The following is a 22,844-nucleotide window of genomic DNA, read 5'->3' as shown; positions in this document are numbered from 1 at the left end:
AGAATTTTTTCTTCAAAAAAAATGTCCCAACCCATTATTTTCAGGCTGGAGAGTATGAAAACCTATAAATCGATTTATCTCCGTAAATACGGCTCTAATCGAGATTTGGAGGGTTTTTAGGTGTCAGAAATTTTTACCTGAAAAAAAATGTCCCAACCCATTATTTTCAGGCTGGAGGGTATGAAAATCTTTAAATCGATTTATCTCCGTAATACGGCTCTAATCGAGATTTGGAGGGTTTTTAGGTGTCAGAAATTTTTTCCTCAAAAAAAATGTCCCAACCCATTATTTTCAGGCTGGAGGGTATGAAAATCTTTAAATCGATTTATCTCTGTAAATACGGCTCTAATCGAGATTTGGAGGGTTTTTAGGTGTCAGAAATTTTTCCCTCAAAAAAAATGTCTTAACTCATTATTTTCATGTTGGAGGATATGAAAATCTTTAAATCGATTTATCTCCGTAAATACAGCTCTAATCGAGATTTGGAGGGTTTTTAGGTATGAAAATCTTTAAATCGATTTATCTCCGTAAATACGGCTCTAATCGAGATTTGGAGGGTTTTTAGGTGTCAGAATTTTTTCTTCAAAAAAAATGTCCCAACCCATTATTTTCAGGCTGGAGAGTATGAAAACCTATAAATCGATTTATCTCCGTAAATACGGCTCTAATCGAGATTTGAAAGGTTTTTAGGTGTCAGAATTTTTTCTTCAAAAAAAAATGTCCCAACCCATTATTTTCAGGCTGGAGGGTATGAAAATCTTTAATCGATTTATCTCTGTAAATACGGCTCTAATCGAGATTTGGAGGGTTTTTAGGTGTCAGAATTTTTTTCCTCAAAAAAAAATGTCCCAACCCATTATTTTCAGGCTGGAGGGTATGAAAATCTTTAAATCGATTTATCTCCGTAAATACGGCTCTAATCGAAATTTTGAGGGTTTTTAGGTGTCAGAAATTTTTTCCTCAAAAAAAATGTCCCAACCCATTATTTTCAGGCTGGAGGGTATGAAAATCTTTAAATCGATTTATCTCTGTAAATACGGCTCTAATCGAGATTTGGAGGGTTTTTAGGTGTCAGAAATTTTTCCCTCAAAAAAAATTTCTTAATTCATTAATTTCATGTTGGAGGATATGAAAATCTTTAAATCGATTTATCTCCGTAAATACAGCTCTAATCGAGATTTGGAGGGTTTTTAGGTATGAAAATCTTTAAATCGATTTATCTCCGTAAATACGGCTCTAATCGAGATTTGGAGGGTTTTTAGGTGTCAGAGATTTTTCCTCAAAAGAAATTTCCCAACCCATTATTTTCAGGTTGGAGAGTATGAAAATCTATAAATCGATTTATCTCCGTAAATACGGCTCTAATCGAGATTTGAAGGGTTTTTAGGTGTCAGAATTTTTTCTTCAAAAAAAATGTCCCAACCCATTATTTTCAGGCTGGAGGGTATGAAAATCTTTAATCGATTTATCTCTGTATACGGCTCTAATCGAGATTTGGAGGGTTTTTAGGTGTCAGAAATTTTTTCCTCAAAAAAAAATGTCCCAACCCATTATTTTCAGGCTGGAGGGTATGAAAATCTTTAAATCGATTTATCTCCGTAATACGGCTCTAATCGAGATTTGGAGGGTTTTTAGGTGTCAGAATTTTTTTCCTAAAAAAAAAATGTCCCAACCCATTATTTTCAGGCTGGAGGGTATGAAAATCTTTAAATCGATTTATCTCCGTAAATACGGCTCTAATCGAGATTTGGAGGGTTTTGAAGTGTCAGAAATTGTTTCCTCAAAAAAAAATTTCCCAACCCATTATTTTTAGGCTGGAGGGTATGAAAATCTTTAAATCGATTTATCTCCGTAAATACGGCTCTAATCGAGATTTGGAGGGTTTTTAGGTGTCAGAAATTCTTTCCTATAAAAAAATGTTCCAACCCATTATTTTCAGGCTGGAGGGTATGAAAATCTTTAAATCGATTTATCTCCGTAAATACGGCTCTAATCGAGATTTGGAGGGTTTTTAGGTGTCAGAAATTTTTTCCTCGAAAACAATGTCCCAACCCATTATTTTCAGGTTGGAGGGAATGAAAATCTTTAAATCGATTTATCTCCATAAATACGGCTCTAATCGAGATTTGGAGGGTTTTTAGGTATGAAAATCTTTAAATCGATTTATCTCTGTAAATACGGCTCTAATCGAGATTTGGAGGGTTTTCAGGTGTCAGAAATTTTTTCCTCAAAAAAAATGTCTCAACCCATTATTTTCAGACTGGAGGGTATGCAAATATTTAAATCGATTTATCTCCGTAAATACGGCTCTAATCGAGATTTGGAGGGTTTTTAAGTGTCAGAATTTATTTCCTAAAAAAAAATGTCCCAAACCATTATTTTCAGGGTATGAAAATCTTTAAATCGATTTATCTCCGTAAATACGGCTCTAATCGAGATTTGGAGGGTTTTGAAGTGTCAGAAATTGTTTCCTCAAAAAAAAATTTCCCAACCCATTATTTTTAGGCTGGAGGGTATGAAAATCTTTAAATCGATTTATCTCCGTAAATACGGCTCTAATCGAGATTTGGAGGGTTTTTAGGTGTCAGAAATTCTTTCCTATAAAAAAATGTTCCAACCCATTATTTTCAGGCTGGAGGGTATGAAAATCTTTAAATCGATTTATCTCCGTAAATACGGCTCTAATCGAGATTTGGAGGGTTTTTAGGTGTCAGAAATTTTTTCCTCGAAAACAATGTCCCAACCCATTATTTTCAGGTTGGAGGGAATGAAAATCTTTAAATCGATTTATCTCCATAAATACGGCTCTAATCGAGATTTGGAGGGTTTTTAGGTATGAAAATCTTTAAATCGATTTATCTCTGTAAATACGGCTCTAATCGAGATTTGGAGGGTTTTCAGGTGTCAGAAATTTTTTCCTCAAAAAAAATGTCTCAACCCATTATTTTCAGACTGGAGGGTATGCAAATATTTAAATCGATTTATCTCCGTAAATACGGCTCTAATCGAGATTTGGAGGGTTTTTAAGTGTCAGAATTTATTTCCTAAAAAAAAATGTCCCAAACCATTATTTTCAGGGTATGAAAATCTTTAAATCGATTTATCTCCGTAAATACGGCTCTAATCGAGATTTGGAGGGTTTTTAGGTGTCAGAAATTTTATCCATAAATCAATTTATCTCCGTAAATACGGCTCTAATCGAGATTTGGAGGGTTCTTAGGTGTCAGAAATTGTTTGATAAAAAAAAATGTCCCAACCCATTATTTTCAGGCTGGAGGGTATGAAAATCTTTAAATCGATTTATCTCCGTAAATACGGCTCTAATCGAGATTTGAAGGGTTTTTAGGTGTCAGAAATTTTTCCCTCAAAAAAATGTCTTAACTCATTATTTTCATGTTGGAGGATATGAAAATCTTTAAATCGATTTATCTCCGTAAATACGGCTCTAATCGAGATTTGGAGGGTTTTTAGGTATGAAAATCTTTAATCGATTTATCTCTGTAAATACGGCTCTAATCGAGATTTGGAGGGTTTTTAGGTGTCAGAAATTTTTTCCTCAAAAAAAAATGTCCCAACCCATTATTTTCAGGCTGGAGGGTATGAAAATCTTTAAATCGATTTATCTCCGTAAATACGGCTCTAATCGAGATTTGGAGGGTTTTTAGGTGTCAGAAATTTTTACCTGAAAAAAATGTCCCAACCCATTATTTTCAGGCTGGAGGGTATGAAAATCTTTAAATCGATTTATCTCCGTAATACGGCTCTAATCGAGATTTGGAGGGTTTTTAGGTGTCAGAAATTTTTTCCTCAAAAAAAATGTCCCAACCCATTATTTTCAGGCTGGAGGGTATGAAAATCTTTAAATCGATTTATCTCTGTAAATACGGCTCTAATCGAGATTTGGAGGGTTTTTAGGTGTCAGAAATTTTTCCCTCAAAAAAAATTTCTTAATTCATTAATTTCATGTTGGAGGATATGAAAATCTTTAAATAGATTTATCTCCGTAAATACAGCTCTAATCGAGATTTGGAGGGTTTTTAGGTATGAAAATCTTTAAATCGATTTATCTCCGTAAATACGGCTCTAATCGAGATTTGGAGGGTTTTTAGGTGTCAGAGATTTTTCCTCAAAAGAAATTTCCCAACCCATTATTTTCAGGTTGGAGAGTATGAAAATCTATAAATCGATTTATCTCCGTAAATACGGCTCTAATCGAGATTTGAAGGGTTTTAAGGTGTCAGAATTTTTTCTTCAAAAAAAATGTCCCAACCCATTATTTTCAGGCTGGAGAGTATGAAAACCTATAAATCGATTTATCTCCGTAAATACGGCTCTAATCGAGATTTGGAGGGTTTTTAGGTGTCAGAAATTTTTACCTGAAAAAAAATGTCCCAACCCATTATTTTCAGGCTGGAGGGTATGAAAATCTTTAAATCGATTTATCTCCGTAATACGGCTCTAATCGAGATTTGGAGGGTTTTTAGGTGTCAGAAATTTTTTCCTCAAAAAAAATGTCCCAACCCATTATTTTCAGGCTGGAGGGTATGAAAATCTTTAAATCGATTTATCTCTGTAAATACGGCTCTAATCGAGATTTGGAGGGTTTTTAGGTGTCAGAAATTTTTCCCTCAAAAAAAATGTCTTAACTCATTATTTTCATGTTGGAGGATATGAAAATCTTTAAATCGATTTATCTCCGTAAATACAGCTCTAATCGAGATTTGGAGGGTTTTTAGGTATGAAAATCTTTAAATCGATTTATCTCCGTAAATACGGCTCTAATCGAGATTTGGAGGGTTTTTAGGTGTCAGAATTTTTTCTTCAAAAAAAATGTCCCAACCCATTATTTTCAGGCTGGAGAGTATGAAAACCTATAAATCGATTTATCTCCGTAAATACGGCTCTAATCGAGATTTGAAAGGTTTTTAGGTGTCAGAATTTTTTCTTCAAAAAAAAATGTCCCAACCCATTATTTTCAGGCTGGAGGGTATGAAAATCTTTAATCGATTTATCTCTGTAAATACGGCTCTAATCGAGATTTGGAGGGTTTTTAGGTGTCAGAATTTTTTTCCTCAAAAAAAAATGTCCCAACCCATTATTTTCAGGCTGGAGGGTATGAAAATCTTTAAATCGATTTATCTCCGTAAATACGGCTCTAATCGAAATTTTGAGGGTTTTTAGGTGTCAGAAATTTTTTCCTCAAAAAAAATGTCCCAACCCATTATTTTCAGGCTGGAGGGTATGAAAATCTTTAAATCGATTTATCTCTGTAAATACGGCTCTAATCGAGATTTGGAGGGTTTTTAGGTGTCAGAAATTTTTCCCTCAAAAAAAATTTCTTAATTCATTAATTTCATGTTGGAGGATATGAAAATCTTTAAATCGATTTATCTCCGTAAATACAGCTCTAATCGAGATTTGGAGGGTTTTTAGGTATGAAAATCTTTAAATCGATTTATCTCCGTAAATACGGCTCTAATCGAGATTTGGAGGGTTTTTAGGTGTCAGAGATTTTTCCTCAAAAGAAATTTCCCAACCCATTATTTTCAGGTTGGAGAGTATGAAAATCTATAAATCGATTTATCTCCGTAAATACGGCTCTAATCGAGATTTGAAGGGTTTTTAGGTGTCAGAATTTTTTCTTCAAAAAAAATGTCCCAACCCATTATTTTCAGGCTGGAGGGTATGAAAATCTTTAATCGATTTATCTCTGTATACGGCTCTAATCGAGATTTGGAGGGTTTTTAGGTGTCAGAAATTTTTTCCTCAAAAAAAAATGTCCCAACCCATTATTTTCAGGCTGGAGGGTATGAAAATCTTTAAATCGATTTATCTCCGTAATACGGCTCTAATCGAGATTTGGAGGGTTTTTAGGTGTCAGAATTTTTTTCCTAAAAAAAAAATGTCCCAACCCATTATTTTCAGGCTGGAGGGTATGAAAATCTTTAAATCGATTTATCTCCGTAAATACGGCTCTAATCGAGATTTGGAGGGTTTTTAGGTGTCAGAAATTTTATCCTCAAACAAAAATGTCCCAACCCATTATTTTCAGGCTGGAGGGTATGAAAATCTTTAAATCGATTTATCTCCGTAAATACTGCGCTAATCGAGATTTGGAGGGTTTTTAGGTGTCAGAAATTTTTTTCTCAAAAAAATGTCCCAACCCATTATTTTCAGGCAGGAGGGTATGAAAATCTTTAAATCGATTTATCTCCGTAAATACGGCTCTAATCGAGATTTGGAGGGTTTTGAAGTGTCAGAAATTGTTTCCTCAAAAAAAAATTTCCCAACCCATTATTTTTAGGCTGGAGGGTATGAAAATCTTTAAATCGATTTATCTCCGTAAATACGGCTCTAATCGAGATTTGGAGGGTTTTTAGGTGTCAGAAATTCTTTCCTATAAAAAAATGTTCCAACCCATTATTTTCAGGCTGGAGGGTATGAAAATCTTTAAATCGATTTATCTCCGTAAATACGGCTCTAATCGAGATTTGGAGGGTTTTTAGGTGTCAGAAATTTTTTCCTCGAAAACAATGTCCCAACCCATTATTTTCAGGTTGGAGGGAATGAAAATCTTTAAATCGATTTATCTCCATAAATACGGCTCTAATCGAGATTTGGAGGGTTTTTAGGTATGAAAATCTTTAAATCGATTTATCTTCGTAAAAACGGCTCTAATCGAGATTTGGAGGGTTTTTAGGCGTCAGAATTTTTTTCCTCAAATAAATGTCCCAGCCCATTATTTTCAGGCTGGAGGGTATGCAAATATTTAAATCGATTTATCTCCGTAAATACGGCTCTAATCGAGATTTGGAGGGTTTTTAGGTGTCAGAAATTTTTTCCTCAAAAAAAATGTCCCAACCCATTATTTTCAGGCTGGAGGGTATGAAAATCTTTAAATCGATTTATCTCAGTAAATACGGCTCTAATCGAGATTTGAAGGGTTTTTAGGTGTCAGAAATTTTTTCTTCAAAAAAAATGTCCCAACCCATTATTTTCAGGCTGGAGGGTATGAATACGGTATCGTAAAGGGTGATACGGTCAAAATTTGGTCAATATCAACTTGACGTATTTCTTTCAATTTTGCATTTAAAAAACCTGAACACCCCTCATTTTGAAGGTGTGTGTGTGTAGAATGTTGCTCCTATTTTGATTTGGAATTTTGGAATTCACTCTTCAGTTGTCAAAATGCCGTCCAAGCAAGAAGAGCAGCGTATCAAAATTTTGCTCGCGCATCGCGAAAATCCGAGCTACTCGCACGCAAAGTTGGCAAAATCGCTAAAAGTTGCCAAATCAACCGTTACAAATGTAATTAAAGTGTTTGGGAAACGTTTGTCGACAGCCAGGAAGTCTGGATCGGGGGGAAATCGAAAACCGGAAGCCGCTGAGACGACAAAGAGAGTTGCCGGTAGTTTCAAGCGAAACCCTAACCTCTCTCTCCGAGATGCCGCAAATAAGCTGGGTGTATCGTCTACAACCGTGCATCGAGCCAAAAAACGAGCCGGACTATCGACTTACAAGAAGGTAGTGACTCCAAATCGCGATGATAAACAAAATACGACGGCCAAAGCGCGATCCCGGAGGCTGTACACGACGATGCTGACGAAGTTTGACTGCGTGGTAATGGACGACGAAACCTACGTCAAAGCCGACTACAAGCAGCTTCCGGGACAGGAGTTTTATACGGCAAAAGGAAGGGGAAAGGTAGCAGATGTTTTCAAGCACATGAAACTGTCAAAGTTCGCAAAGAAATATCTGGTTTGGCAAGCCATCTGTACCTGTGGCTTGAAAAGCAGCATTTTCATAGCTTCCGGGACTGTCAACCAAGAAATTTACGTGAAAGAGTGTTTGAATAAACGTCTGCTGCCTTTCCTGAAGAAACACGGTTGTTCCGTACTGTTTTGGCCGGATTTGGCATCTTGCCACGCCAGAGCTCCGCTCAATTGAGAAATACTGGGCTATTGTCAAGCGGAACCTAAAGAAGACCAAAAAAACTGCTAAGGGCGAGCAGCAGTTCAAGGCAAACTGGCTTTCTGCGGCGAAGAAGGTGGACAAGGTGGCTGTACAAAATCTGATGGCAGGGGTCAAGCGTAAGGCCCGGCAATTCGGATTTGGAAAAGCGGAAGCCTAACTGAATATTTTTCCTGAATTTTATACTAATTGAACTTGAAAAAGAAATTTAATTTGATTTTTTAAATAAACGATTTCACCGATTTACACGCGTTTTCCCTTGACCAAATTTTGACCGTATCACCCTTTAAATACGGTTTTGGGAGATTTGAGTTTTTTATCCTTTCCCGTCCTGTGACTGAAGTGTTTTGACTTTAGTCAAACAAGTTTCAACAAACAGAGAATTAATTGTTCCTGTAACAAATAACAATAGTTACGTCCACGGTAGCAACTTATTATCACTTATCTATTTTTAGTAGAACAAATATAAAACCACAAGTAAATATAGCTTCTACCACCTCCCAAGAATGAAATTTATCGCCAAGACCAGGAAGGCTGCCGGTCTGTTTATTCACTTGGTCATACTGATAAAATCTTCTGCAAGCACAGGCCGTTGTCAACTGTCACGCAAAGTTTCGACTTTCTACCTACCTACCTCATACCCAAGATTGGGCGGAAAGTTTGCTCCCGAAAACTGTGCTGTATACAGATACAATTTACATACTCCCCTTCCTTGGTGGAAGAAGAAGAAACAGCAGAAGCGGTGGAATCGGCTTATCAAAAAGTTCAACTCGGCATTAAATATTTACCTTCACAGCAGGCGCGGGTAAATGGCAGCGCACCCTTCCTGGCTCTAGAAATCCGGTTATCCAAGAATGAGCGGAATTCCCACTACGCTACAACTGTGAGTGCCAAAATCCAGAAGGATTTCCGCGGTTTGTTTGTGTTTTGGTCGAGGTCGTTTTCAAAACAAAGGCACGATTGTTATAGGATTCCCGCTTGGGTAAATTTATAGCCTCACGTGCACTCGTTTATTTACAGCTAAGATCCGTCCATTGCTATCTTATCTTTTCAATTTGGGGGAAAATACTTCGTTGAGGACGGTCACGGTAGCAAGTTTCGTTCTCAGTTCTGTCGCAGATAAGGAGGAGTGGTGATTGTTAGCAGCAGCAGCAGAGTGCCTTCTCCCCATTCTTGTGTGATGGATTCTTCCGGATGGGACGGACAAATTGAATATTGAGTTATGCTCAAGTTATGCGCGTTCTTGTCTGGGAAGTTCGGCATGAATAATACATTTCAGCATTCCAAGCCAGTCTCGTTCCTAGAGACAAAGGGCACACATTAATCCTGCCTCTCCATCTGACACATGGACGGATACTTGCAGAACGCAATTCATACTATCGATTAATTATTCAACATGTCCGGTTGTCTGGTTCAATGCAAATACTTCCCGCAGCATTTAAAGCCTTTCCAAAACACATTAAGAGGCGCATTTGCGGTTCACCTCCTGTCCCCCCTTAAATGGGTTCATAAAATGCCACAGAACCACATTTGGAGACCGCAAAAAGGATTAGATTGGCCCACGTTGAAAATTGGAATTCCAATTCCCGTAGCCAGATCCTTTATACGACCTATGTGACATCAATTTCGATTAGGCAATATGCAAGAGCACTAAAATCCTCGGTTCACACAAATGTGGTATACGACTGTGCCACAACGAACGGGTGTCGCAGGATATGTGGATAAAGATGCTAATCTAACAACACCTTTTGCGGTTTTTTATTTTTTATTCTCGTTTGTTGTCCAGTGGTTTCGATTTCGGTTCAGGTCGTATATCCCTTTTGTATCCCGCAATGTGACCAGGACAATGGCTTCAAAATGGTGTATGCGGTACAAATCTCTAGTGATCACCCGTAAATATGCGGTTTACAGCTAGGGTAGATGTACTAGTCATGAATATTATGGTGTGGTGTGCTCCTATTATGGTATATTGAATTCTATTATTTCATAACAGGAACACATCACAATAGGAACGTATACACAGTGAAGAATTAACGAGAATAATGTGCACATGGAGAAGCTTAAATAAGTACTGAGTATTTAATGGCAGATTGACAACCTGAGTCGGACCAAAAAGTTGTGGATCACCTGTGCTACCATGGGAAGTTAATATTCTCATTAATCACAACTGGGATTCTTTATCGGTAGCCGGACGATTGGATGGAATAATATCAGCATTCTATGACAAGCTTTACGCAGTGCTTAACGACTATGTTCCTGTGAAAATACGGTCATTCAATTCAGTTTCCAGTAAACCTTGGTGGATCTCCGATTCTTCCTTTCGAAGTTTGAGAACGACCGTGATTACCTTCACGAAGTAGAGCTGCAGTACAAAACAGTTCTAAGATTCATCTATGATAACTACTTATTCAGGATCCAGGGCAGCGTAAAACAATACCCATCGTGCTTCTGGGATTTCGTGAAGAAACGGCAAGCATCCATCGCGCTATTTGTTCCAAATTCAAAATAAATTTCATTTAATTTTAACCTAGGTACTCCAGCTACTACAGAAACTTATCAGCCTTAATTGTTATGATATAGGGGTAATGGATGTAATTTCGGCCTAAATGCCCCTAATTTGGGCCCATACATATATTCAGAAATCGACTAAATTTTCAATAGCGTCAAAAAATATCCATTAGTACCGTCCCAATGACGCGTTCATCTAGATAAAATTTATAAATAGCAGATTTTTAGCGATGGGCCCAATCTTAGATCCATAGGCCAACATTAGAGCCATTTCCCCATATCTAAATGTTTTTACATTGTTCCTGCCTTGGCTATTCAGTATTTTAAACAGATTTTTTAAACCTCCCATGCAACGTTAGCTCATCATTAAAGACTAATACAGATGGATTCTGGCCCAATTTTGTCAGCGTTGCCCCATTCGAGCCTCGCCTTCGGAAGTAGCAATCAGCTACTGAGCTTGTTTTCTCAGGTAATTGTGCAAATTGTATATGTCCTGCCGAAGCAGGAAATCATCGCTACACTGCCGTAAAAAGTCCCTTCGCAGTTTCAGCCGCTTCTCACCAGGATGACGAATCTGATTGCAATGCTCAAGTCACTGAGCTTGGTTTCTCAGTCATTCCCCACCATGATGACTCTAATGAGAACCGTAACGCATCCAGGATTCAGGGATCTGAAATATTGCTGTATTACCAAAACGTTGGAGGCATGAATACAACTCTAGCTGCTCGGATGCTTGTTACGATATGTACGCCTTAACCGAAACTTTGTTGAACAGCATCACACTTTCTAAGCAAATAATTAGTTCGGATTTTACGGTCTATAGCACTGATCGTTCTCGAGCTACTAGCCCCAAAGCTTCCGGCGGTTGTGTCTTGCTAGCAGTTCGTTCTACTTTTAACTCTCGGTTACTTCATCCACCTAATAGCTCAGGTGTCGAACAGGTGTGGGTGGTTGTTACCCTACCGTTGAAAGTGGTCTTCATTTGCGTGTTGTATTTACCCCAGGATCGACTTGGCGATTCTGAGTTGATCGATCAACACATTGATTCACTTTTTTGGGTTGAATGCGACTGACGAAATCCTTGTTTTTGGTTATTTCAATCTTGCCTCTGTTAACTGGTCATCGAATGAAACAGGGTTCTTTCATCCTCGCTCTAATGGCTACAATACTGCTGATCTTCTGCAACGGAACGGGATCTCCAATGAAAATCATAGGCTGCTTGATCTATGTTTCCTTAGTCGTGAACTCGCCTCTAATTGCTCGGTTCAAGAGGAACCCGAACCACTAGTTAAACGTTGTAGACACCATTCACCTCTCCAGTTATCATTACACTTACATCAGGCTTGCACTTTTCGGGTTACCGTGGACAGCGTATCGTATGACTACGGTAGGACTCACTTCGAGGGAATGGCAACCTTTTTCGAAAACATCAGGTGGGACGATGAACTCCGAGATCGTGACTATTTTCTCGAATATTGTCGTGTATGCGATCGACCAGTTTGTACCCATGACAACTCCACCCATATCTAGTAACCCTCCTTGGACCAACCACCGACAGCCCATCAGCGCCATCTACAAACTAAACTCAAAGCAAATTCCAAGAGCTTCTGGAACCATGTGAACGATCAACGGAAGGAATCAGGCTTACCTTCTACCAGAGTTGCAACCTATCACAATCACGATCGTCAAACAACTGATGGTAGTAACGCTTTGTACATTCCTATCAATGTGCTCGTTGAAGCTCTCTCCATGATCATCCATCAAGTTGACGAAAGAAGTAAAAAGCAACTGGCGAATGTCGTCTTCGGTTGTGACCCATCACCGATCTGGTCATTCCCGACTATCACGACACTCATATGTGCTCGTTTTGAAGCAGTTGCTATCTTGCTTGATTATATGAGTGTGTTGGTGAGTGAGCCCAACAGCTCCCGTTTAATGTTGCCTGCTTTGTTTGTAACTCACACAGTCGCGCCTGCCGAGACGAACTTGGAATGCGCAGGCAATGTTTTCATTTTCTTCTGTCGTTTCGCATTTTCTCATGATCATAATGCAGAAGTCTTCACTGTTTTCGTTGTGCTTTTCATCATTAGCAGCGAGTGTATCGTTTTGCTTGTGAGCAGCGACCATTAAAGCAGGCGCACAATGCATACGTTTTCTGGTTTTTTGACAGATAATGCATGGACTAACTGTCAAAAAACCTGAAAACGTATCAATTGTGCGCCGACCTTTACTGGTGATTGTTGTTTGCCATGGCTCTACCTCTCACTGCGTGACAAAACGTTCTGTCAGCGATAGTCGGTTGATGCGTAGACGAGTGTCACGTAAGTGTTATGATATTTTGCAGGGAATCGCTGACCTGTTCATGTCACAATTCTGCAGTGTCTTCGTGAAAGAAAATTTACCTAACGAGCACATCGTAGCCGCCGTAAGTGATGTTCCCGTACTTTCTGCTGTTGGGCCGCATCCATCTATCTCGCGGTTATTAAGACCTGTATTGGAGTGCTGGCCGCACCTTTAGCATCCATCTTCAACCTCTCTTTGGATTCTGGGATCTTTCCCGACTGCTGGAAGGATTCTTTTGTTTTCCCTTTCTTCAAAAAAGGCAATAAGCAGTCGGTGTCCAACTACCGTGGTATCGTCGCTGCTTTATGTGCAGTCTCAAAACTTTTTGAACTATTGGTGCTAGATTATTTAAAACACACATGCGACTGAACAACACGGATTTATGCCGAAGAGGTCGACCGCTACAAATCTCGTTCAATACACATCATCAATCATACGCGAGATGGAAAGAGGTCATCAAGTGGATGCTAAATATCTACACCGATCTTTCTGCTGCTTTTGATAAAATCAATCACGAGATTGCAGTGGCCAAACTAGAGCGGCTTGGCTTTCACGGTTCCCTTCTCGATTGGCTCCGCTCATACCTCACCGGTCGACATATGTCAGTGAAGATTGGAGATCATTTTTCTCAACCGTTCGCTGTTTCTTCTGGTGTACCTCAAGGCAGTCATCTGGGACCGTTCATATTTTTATTGTATCTGAATGACGTTCACTTTTCGATCCGTTGCCTGAAGCTGTCTTATGCTGACGATTTCAAACTATACTTTGTCATCAAAGATCCAAGTAATGCATTGTCCTGCTGCTGGACGTTTTTACTGTTTGGTGTGACAAGAACAGGATGGTATTAAATGCTTCTAAATGTGCCATTATAACGTTTTCCAGGAAAAAATCACCTATCTGTTATGCTCACAGCCTGCAGGAGCAAATATTAAGCCGTAAATCTACCATTAAGGGGAAGCTCACCGGCCCAACAATAAAAAAAATATTTTCGGTACGTTTTTATTTTTCTAAAAATATTGGGAAAAATTATCAAAAATCCAAGAAAATCAGTTTCTTCCTTAGATTTTTGTCAAAAATTACATGCAAAAAAAAATTTCTATCCCATCATGAAAAAAAATTAGACTCTCAGAAAAACCGAAAAGTTGATGTTTTGTGGTTTCTTGAGTCCAACTTTATGCCATAATGACTTATAAAACATGTTTTTGCACGTGAATTTTCTTTAAAAAATTAGAAAAAATGTGATTTTTTAGATTTTTGATACTTTTTTTCAATATTTTTAGAAAAATCAAAACGTAATTATATTTTTCGAAGCGGTGAACTTCCCCTTAAAGACTTAGGTGTCCTACTTGACTCACAACTCACCTTCAAGGACCATGTGGCTTATGTTTCCGCTAAGGCATCTTGGTTTCATTTTTCGTTTCGCCAAATACTTTAGGGACATTTTCTGTTTAAAAACACTCTTTTGTTCGCTAGTCCGCTCCACATTAGAGTACTGTTCCGTAGTATGGGCTCCTTTTTACAGCAACGGGGTGAATCGTATTGAGGCCATTCAGCGAAGATTTGTACGTATCTCTCTTCGTTGGCTACCCTGGAGTGATTCTTTCAATCTCCCTAGTTATGAAAGTCGCGCCCTACAGTTACTTAGTGTTCGCCGAGGCGTCTCTAAGGCTACCTTCATCGCTGATCTCCTACGATCGGACATTAATTAATCATATTGTCGAGCAGTTTTGAGACGACCTTCTACCAGCGATTTTACGGAAATGAAACAATAAATTCAAGCATATTACAAATAAGACCCTATTTTCTCGAGGTTGTAGAAGAAAAAATATCAAAATATTGTTCCACGTTAAAGTTCGAGTGGTAGGAAACGTCATATTAAACTGCTCGAATGATATGATCTATTGCGGTTCACTTGTGCAGCAGTTGAATGTCAATATCAGACGCGTAAATTTACGTTCTTATTATTTTTTCAACATCCCGGCGTCTCGCAAAAACTACGGCGCTAATGAGCCGTTTACTAGCATGTGCAAGATGTGCAATTAAGATAATTAAAGACTGGAACGCGCAAAAATTGGTCGACAAAAAATCGTTTCTTTCAGTAAAAATTCATATCACAAAAATCTCCTTATTTTTCTTTTGGTGGTTCAATTCATATATTTAAAGGAAAAAATGTTCGTTTATTCTTTTGGTTTGCTAAATCCGAACATTAAATTTTGCACAGTGGTCTGATCGACCTTATTCGCCGCCGAACGCCAGTTAGATTTAAACTGCTGCTCGTTTTCCATGGATTTAATAGTTTTTTTTAGATTCCGTTTAACCAAGGCCCAATACCGTTCGATAAGGCTGTTGGGAGGGTTGTGGTTTGGGTACCACAACCACGTTGTTCGCATCGTACCACTCGATTGCATTTTGCCCATAGTGGCAGCTCACCAAGTCCGGCCAGAACAGCACAGGTCTATTATGTTGCTTTAGGAATGGTAACAGCCGCTTTTCCAGGGACGTAGAACTCTTGATTGATGGTTCCCGTAGTAATGAAAATGCCCCTTTTTAGACCACACGTGCATGGCCTGCCAGACGAGATATTTTTTCGGGAACTTCGATAGTTTGATTGTTTTGAAAATTTAAGGCACCTCCTGTCCCGGAAGCTGCTTGAAATCCGCCTTCACATAAGTTTCGTCGTCCATGACGACACAGTCGAACTTTGTGGGCAACTTTGTATACAGCTTTCGGGACCGCTGCTTTGCCGACGTGTTTTGTTTGAAATCTCGGTTCGCCACCTTCACCTTCTTAAACGTCGACAACCCGGCTCGTTTCTTGGCACGCTGCACAGTAGTATGGGAGACATTGAGCTTGCCAGCGACGTCTCGGATGGAGAGGTTAGGATTCCGCTTATATTTCTCCGCCACCTTCTTCGTCGTCGCTGCCACGTCCGGATTACGATTGCCACCGCTTCCAGGCTTTCTGGCGGTCGACAGACGCTCCCCGAACGCTTTTAAAACGTTTGTCACGGTCGATTTGGCCACTTCCAGGAATTTTGACAACTTGGTACACAGCAAAAAATTAATTTTAATATCACATCAAAAAGGATGCACTTCAATCGTGTCGAAAATATGGTGTAATATTACTTGCCAAAAAGGACAAAATTATCATTAATACAGTGCATGAACTGACATTACGCTGCTTTTACTGCATTTGTTTATTGTTATGGCCATAAAAATTACATGAGATTTTCGACATGATTGAAGTGCATCCTCTTGGATGTAATATTAAAATTTATTTTTTGCTGTGTATGTGAAAACGTCGGATTCTCTTGCTGCGGGAGCAAAATTTTGACAAGCTGCTCCTCTTACTTGGACGTCATTTTGAAAACTGGAGAGCAAACGTCATAGCAAACATTGTATATACACTCAACTTCCAAATGCAGCATTTCAGGTTTTTATGCATTTTTAACAGAAATACACCAATTTGAAGTTGACCAATTTTTGTTCGTTCCAGACTTTATTTGATGGTCAGCATGGCTTGATGAAGCAACGTTCTACAACAACGAACCTCATGCGTTACGTCACCACACTGTCCCGAGAAGTAGAAGAGAGGCGGCAAGTTGACGCGGCGTATGTTGACTTTGCGAAAACCTTCGACATTGTACCGCACATTCCAGTCGCGAAGAAGCTGAAGCACATAGGTTTTCCATATTGGATTACAGAGTGGATATATTCGGACTTGTGCGATCGTCAACTCGGCTCGATCCCGCACTATCAACATCACGTCTGGTGTACCCCAAAGATGCGTTCTGGGACAACTTATATTCAACATTTTTATCAATGACCAGTGTTTGCCACTTTCCCCGTTTAAGCTTTCATACGCTGATGACCTAAAAATCTATCGTGTCATGGCTTCTCTTCTGGAACTTACTGCCCTGGCTATGCTGGTATGGTGTGGCAATAACGGCATGCGGGCTAATAACCTCATTCTTCATCAATACAGGATGGAAACGACATCATTGGAACGTGTGCCGTCATTCTGCGACCTCGGAGTTACCATCGACTCGAAGCTCAGATTCAACGAACACGTGAACATTACGACTGTCAAAGCTTTTTCTGTGCTGGGATTCATACGTGGCCACGCTTCTGCGTTCACCGACATTCACGCTTTAAAAACGATCTACTGCTTGTTGGTTCGTAGTATTCTAGAGTACGCAGCTCCGATTGGGCCCCTTATTATGTAGCTCATGTTCTACAAAATGGTGAGTTGACAGCCTGGAAGGAGCGGAATACCTAGCTCTGGTCCTCACAAGTTCCAACTTCACGCCTCCCCGAGTCGTATGATAACAAAAGACTACCAGCTGAAACATGGACACAGCTAGGTGTCGTAGCCTGGGCAATGTTGCTAGTCCGGCAATAGCAAAGTGAAGAGGTGCGACGCGAACACTGGCGCGGTAACCATAGTACGGTGATAGAGGAAATGCTTCACCAAACGCGAGCGTCTGTCCATCATGGAGGTGCTACTCAAAACGGCGTCTGTTCTCCATGTTAGGAACGGCTGATCAGCGTCCTAGTGCCAGCGTGGGACTCTAAACAGAGCTGTGCACGATGGTCCCACGGCGAGACAGGGGGTTGGGGCAGGCCCAACAAGCCGCCCTGGAAAAAAAACATAAAGTTGCAAATACTGAAGAAAGAAATACGGATCGGAACAATCGGCACAGACCTACGCGACGAAATAAGGAATAAGATTAGAAACTCGGAACATTGAATTACAAATCGCTCGGCTTCCCGGGCTGCGATAGGTTAATCTATGACGAACTTCAGAAGGCGACCTGCGGACCCTTCGCAAACTACGAGGCTGGCGAAGTGTGGCCATGGATAGAGTAGAGTGGAGACGACTTCTTCGGACAGCAGAGGACAACAAGGCCTTAGCCTGATTGGTAAGGTAAGTATGTTCTCATGATAGAACGGATACAGAAACGGTTCTTACGTTTTACACTGAGACAACTTCCCTGGAACGAACCAACCAATCTTCCTCCTTATTCCGACCGATGTATAGGATTGGAGCCACTGTCTGTCAGACGAGTAACGATGCAGCGGCTTTTTTTCTTCGATTTCATTGGAGAATCTATCGACTGTCCTGAACATCTCCCACAGATTCCGCTAAACATTCCTCGGTTTCGGAACTCAGCTTTAATAGCAGTCCCATACCATAGAACAAACTACGGCTACAACAACCCTTTCGATTCGTGTCTTGGCTTGTTCAATGTTGTCTGTGACGAATTTGATTTTAACTAGACTAAAAATGTTTTAAGATATAGGATTAGTAGTAATATCTAGTTAATAAGTAGAAAAGTTTATTCTGTACGACTAGTCAAAGTCGGTGATAAATAAAATAAAATAAAGTTTGCCTCCATAATTTTGAATTCTAGGATAATCCTTAGAATTCTCATGGTAAACTCTTGGAACACTCGTTAGAATGTCTCTTGTTATTCACTTCAGAACTGCGTTTGAAGTTTGCTCTGAATTTCTGCCGATTTCCAATGTAAACCGTAGTAAAATATATTTCTCTAATTTCAATCTAATGGAATAGCAAGCTCACATCTGTGCTCGATTAAATAAATGAAAAACAAATCAATTGACACCATCAAATACAATAAATAAAGCGCGTCGCCTCCGTCCTTCACCCGCCCATACCATAAATATGAACACACATGTATGTATCAGAAAAATAAGAACCAACTTACCCATGGTCGGAGGCATTCATCTTCCGCGGCTTTTGGTTTTGTGTTCTCTCGTCGCTTCCTCCTTCTTTGTTTTCCTGTTCCTGGCAGGCTTAGGCAGCTATCTACTTAATTGAGTATGTTCCCTCCCTAGAACGATGGCACCACAATCTTCCACGCCACAAACTGTGCTGATGATGACTGATTACGACTTTATATGATTTCGCCGTTCGTTACACACTCGCGCGTTTTCGATACGAACTTTTGGTTTTGGATGGGGTAGACTAATAGCTACCGCTGGTTGTTGTAACACCTCAATTGCTTTATCACCAATAACATTTGCCTCACCGACTAACTAATCACCACTCATGGGAATGCACTCACACTGTTTCACGGCCAAACTGTATAGATCTAGGTTTTTGATACGGAGAGAAAATTACGAACATGGTCAAAATTACTCCGACAAGCAACAGGAACAGGAGCTAATCCATCGGGATGAGGTCGGGAGGGTAAGAAGGAAGGTCCTCGGTGGTTCTTTTAATAGACATTCAATTCAGTAATATTGGACAATCACTGATAACACGTAATTTGATTCATACGAATTCAAATCCCAATTGAATTCAAGTTGGGTCCCGTATGGTCTTGGTTTTTGTTCAGTCACGGCGGTGAGTTTCTACGTCATACTGAGGAATTACCAACTCATGATAGTCGAACGCAAGTGCACGTGATGATGGCTGATTTGTAATATTACAGTTACTTAAAAATGTATTAGTTTAGACGCATGGTGCCAAGACAGGCACGCTTACCCTTGATCTGATTAGAAGCACAGTAGCAATAAAAGGACTTTTTATATCTGTTGATTATGAAGTTACATTTCAAGTGATTTAACATGCAAGGGCTCCTCATCTTTGGATTTTGTCTATGTTGTAGCTACCTTGAACATTTGCTCAGAGCTCTTTACCGGATGTCTTTGGAATGTTCTTAAGAATTTCAGCTTTTCTCTAGGATTCCTTTGAAATTATCTTTAGAACAGTACTACAGTTAATCACATAACATATGTGGAAGTTTATGCAAAAAGCTGACTCAAATCTGACCCCTTTTTTGTTTTGCCTCAGTGGTATAACTGGCATAGGGAATCGTCAGTAGCAGTAGGAAATCGATCTGTCAAAATAAAATAAAATCGTGATATCGACACTGAGCGTTCATAAGGACCAATGTCGAAAACATATGGCTTCTTTCGTAAATGTCTCGTAGGTCAAAGTCAATCCATGTAAGCCACTAATTTTACCTGATAGGAGGACTCTTTCTCTACACAATCATGGTGTTGGTTTTCTTGAGTGAGTTTTCATTTTCGAGAAATTCACACAAAAAGTAATTGTTTACGTTTGCAGTATTTGCCCTTACGAAAATAAGCATTGACATTGACGGCGACTCTGCAACTCTTTATTCCTTAATCTCATAAGCATCTGACAATCTGTGCATGAAATCTAGTGGACTTTGTCTTATCTCTTCATTCCTCTAGCAAACCGCCGTTTCTTCACGCAGAGATTGACAGAATCATATGGGATTTTCATAGGAGTAAAAGGGTAAGGAAATGTTCACCATGTTTCACGCACAGACTGATGTTTCAGGGTGTCTACTCAATCCAAGGAATCAAATTCCCTGAGTTTTCCAGGTTTTTCCAGGTCGGATGAAAAAAATTCCAGGAGCATACAAATTATACACATTATTATTTTATCGAACAGGGGGGTTCTTTCGACATGTGCAAGCAGTGTGAACACCAGCAAACAGGGGGGTTTGCTGGTGTTCACACTGCTTGCACATGTCGAAAGAACTGTCAATTTAGATTTCAAAACAAAACTGTATCAGGAATCAAAAGTAAATACTTCCATCATGAATTACCGGAAAATTGCTCTAGTTTCGGCAGACGTATTTGCTTTTATTATTTTAAATAAAATGAGAAAGAGAAGGTCAACTTTGAGGAGTAGGAAATGGTTGCTCAGGAGGAACACCGGCAGGGATTTGGCTCATCTTGTCCATCAAGAGCTGCGATATGAAGATGAAAATGGATTTCAAAACTTCGCCAGGATGTCGATACCAACTTTAGACAAGCTAGTGGGAAACGTTCTCACTAGATATACATGATTCCGTGAGTTCTGAAAATTTCTGATACACAACTCAATTCTGCAAGGTCTTCAAACCTTCTGACGTCCCTGAAGTTTTGTTTCTGTTCTCCGGTAAAATTTCCTTAAAAATCAACAATCTTTCCTGACAATCTGCAAATGTATCGGTAGTTCTACAGATTTCTTTGAAGTTCTGTGTGTTCTTCAGAAGTTCAGCAAATTTTCCTAAAAACCTACAAAGTTCCTGAATCCCTGAAGATTTAAGATCCTTGAAGATCAACAATTATCTCTGATGTTCACAACATTTCTAATAATCTACAAACTTCTCGAAAGTTCTGTAATTTTCTCTGCAGATTTTCATGATTCAATGAATATCTGCAAATATCTCTGAACATCTATACAATTTTCTAAAGAATTAAAAGATTATCTAGAAATTTTTGAATTTTCCGGAAGTTTTAGAAAGTATTCTGAAGTTTTTCTAATTTTTCTGAAGCTGTGCAAATATCTCTAAAGATCAGCGAACTTACCTGAAGTTCTGTGAATGTCTTTCAAAATCCAAGAACCGCAGTAAAATTCTGAAAATTTATTTAAACATCTGCTAATTTTTGAGTAGATTTACGACCTACCCTTTGAACTTTTCTAAAGTTCCTAAAATTTATTTCAAATTCTGTAAAGTTTTCTGAAGTACTGTATTTCTGCTCTAAAGATCTACGAACTGCCCTGAAGTTCAATAAATTTCACAGTAGATCTCCGAACTTTTCTAAAGTTATTTAAATTTCTTTGTGGATTCTTGATCTAAAGATCGGCGAACTTTCCCGAAGATCTGCGAGTTTTGCTGAAGTTTTGCAATTTTTTCTAAAAATGTACGAATTTTCTGACGTTCTACAGACTTCTCTTAAGGTCTACGGACTTCTGCAAAATATTGTACTTTTGTACTTCGCTGCGATTTGTTTTTGGAATTGAGGTGCTTTTATGACATTTAACGAATTTTTCTGAAGATCTCACATTTGTGTGAAACTGTGAAACTTTCCGTCAAATTCCTGCAAATATCTTTAAAGTTCTGTAAAGTTGTCTTAAGCTCCGTAGCTCTATTCCCAAGATCTACAGAAAAAATTGAGGCACCATAAATTTCTCAGTAGATCTGCAAACTTCTCTGATGTTTTGTAAATTCCTCTAGGGTTACCCTGAAGATTTGAAAATTTCCTTGAAGATTACCTAAAGTTGTCAAAATTTATCAGAAAATATTTGAGCTTCCTTGAAGTTTTAAATGTCTCTCTCAAGATCTACAAATTTTCCTGAAATCGTGTAAATATTTATTTTTTTAAATCCCTGAAGTTCTGTATTTTTACTGAAGATGCATTAACATTTCTGAGATTCTTGTGATTTTTTCAGAAGTCCTGTGATTTTTCTCAAAGTTCTGTAGCTTTGTTCTGAAGATCTACGAACTTTTGTGATGTTGAATAATGTTTCGAGGATCTCCAAACTTATGTGAAATACTTTATATTTCACTGTAGATTCTTGGACTTGTCTGAAGTTATGCGAATTTCCCTGAAGATTTGTAAAATTTCGCTTATAGTTTTACAAATTGATTTGAAATTATTTTTGCTTGCTTGAAGTTTTGAAAATTTCTTTGAACATTTATCTAAAGATCTACGACCTCTCTTGTGATTTTGTTTTTATGAATTTCTGTTTATAACTTTTAATTTGTTTGTAGTTCTGTTCTCAAAAATGTGAAATTTCTCAGTAGATCTCCGACCCTCTAAGCTCAAAAAAAATTCTATGTTGGGTCTCAGACCTGCTGTCTGGTATGCTTATTCTTATACAATACATGCTTCGTATGCTTCCTTTTGACGGTTGCCAGTCTCTCTTTTTCGGCTGTTTCCTTTTTACGACGATTTTGATCCTCCACATACAAATCAGCGAAGAGCGAGCGTGACAAGACTCTCTGAATGAACTTGTCTCGTTCGCACACGTTGTCTTAGCTGTCAGATGCTTGTCAAGTTCAGTGTCCTTAAGAAACGTTTCGAGAAACTGAACGAAAAACTTCTTTTGAATTACGAATGAAGTGATAATTGGAAAATTCCCTGAGTGGAACCAAAATTCCCTGAATATTCCAGGTTTTTCCAGAAAAAATAAAATTCCCTGTAAATTCCCGGTTTTTCCAGGTAGTAGACACCCTGTGTTTGCTTGTGGGA

General features: G+C 38.9%; 1 protein-coding gene across 9 annotated transcripts in view; it reads right to left on the bottom strand.

Annotated features, from left to right (window-relative positions):
• AP-1gamma (adaptor protein complex 1, gamma subunit) overlaps nt 1–22,844 on the bottom strand; it is a 104,278-nt gene that overhangs the window by 74,063 nt on the left and 7,371 nt on the right. For 8 of the 9 annotated variants that reach the window (XM_065220720.1, XM_065220714.1, XM_065220723.1 and 5 more), the window contains exon 2: nt 18,551–18,937. In XM_065220720.1, coding sequence (XP_065076792.1) covers nt 18,551–18,570 — 20 coding nt within the window. In that variant the 5' untranslated portion in view covers nt 18,571–18,937. Of the gene's footprint in view, nt 1–18,550; nt 19,273–22,844 lie in introns of those variants that run through there. The other variant, XM_065220717.1, reaches the window with a different exon arrangement.

The sequence above is a fragment of the Ochlerotatus camptorhynchus genome, unplaced genomic scaffold, assembly GCF_037179485.1.
Source record: "Ochlerotatus camptorhynchus isolate MF236.1 unplaced genomic scaffold, CSIRO-AGI_Acam_v1.1 ptg000131l, whole genome shotgun sequence".
Lineage (NCBI taxonomy): Eukaryota > Metazoa > Arthropoda > Insecta > Diptera > Culicidae > Ochlerotatus > Ochlerotatus camptorhynchus.
This window is presented reverse-complemented; position numbering and strand designations above follow the sequence as displayed.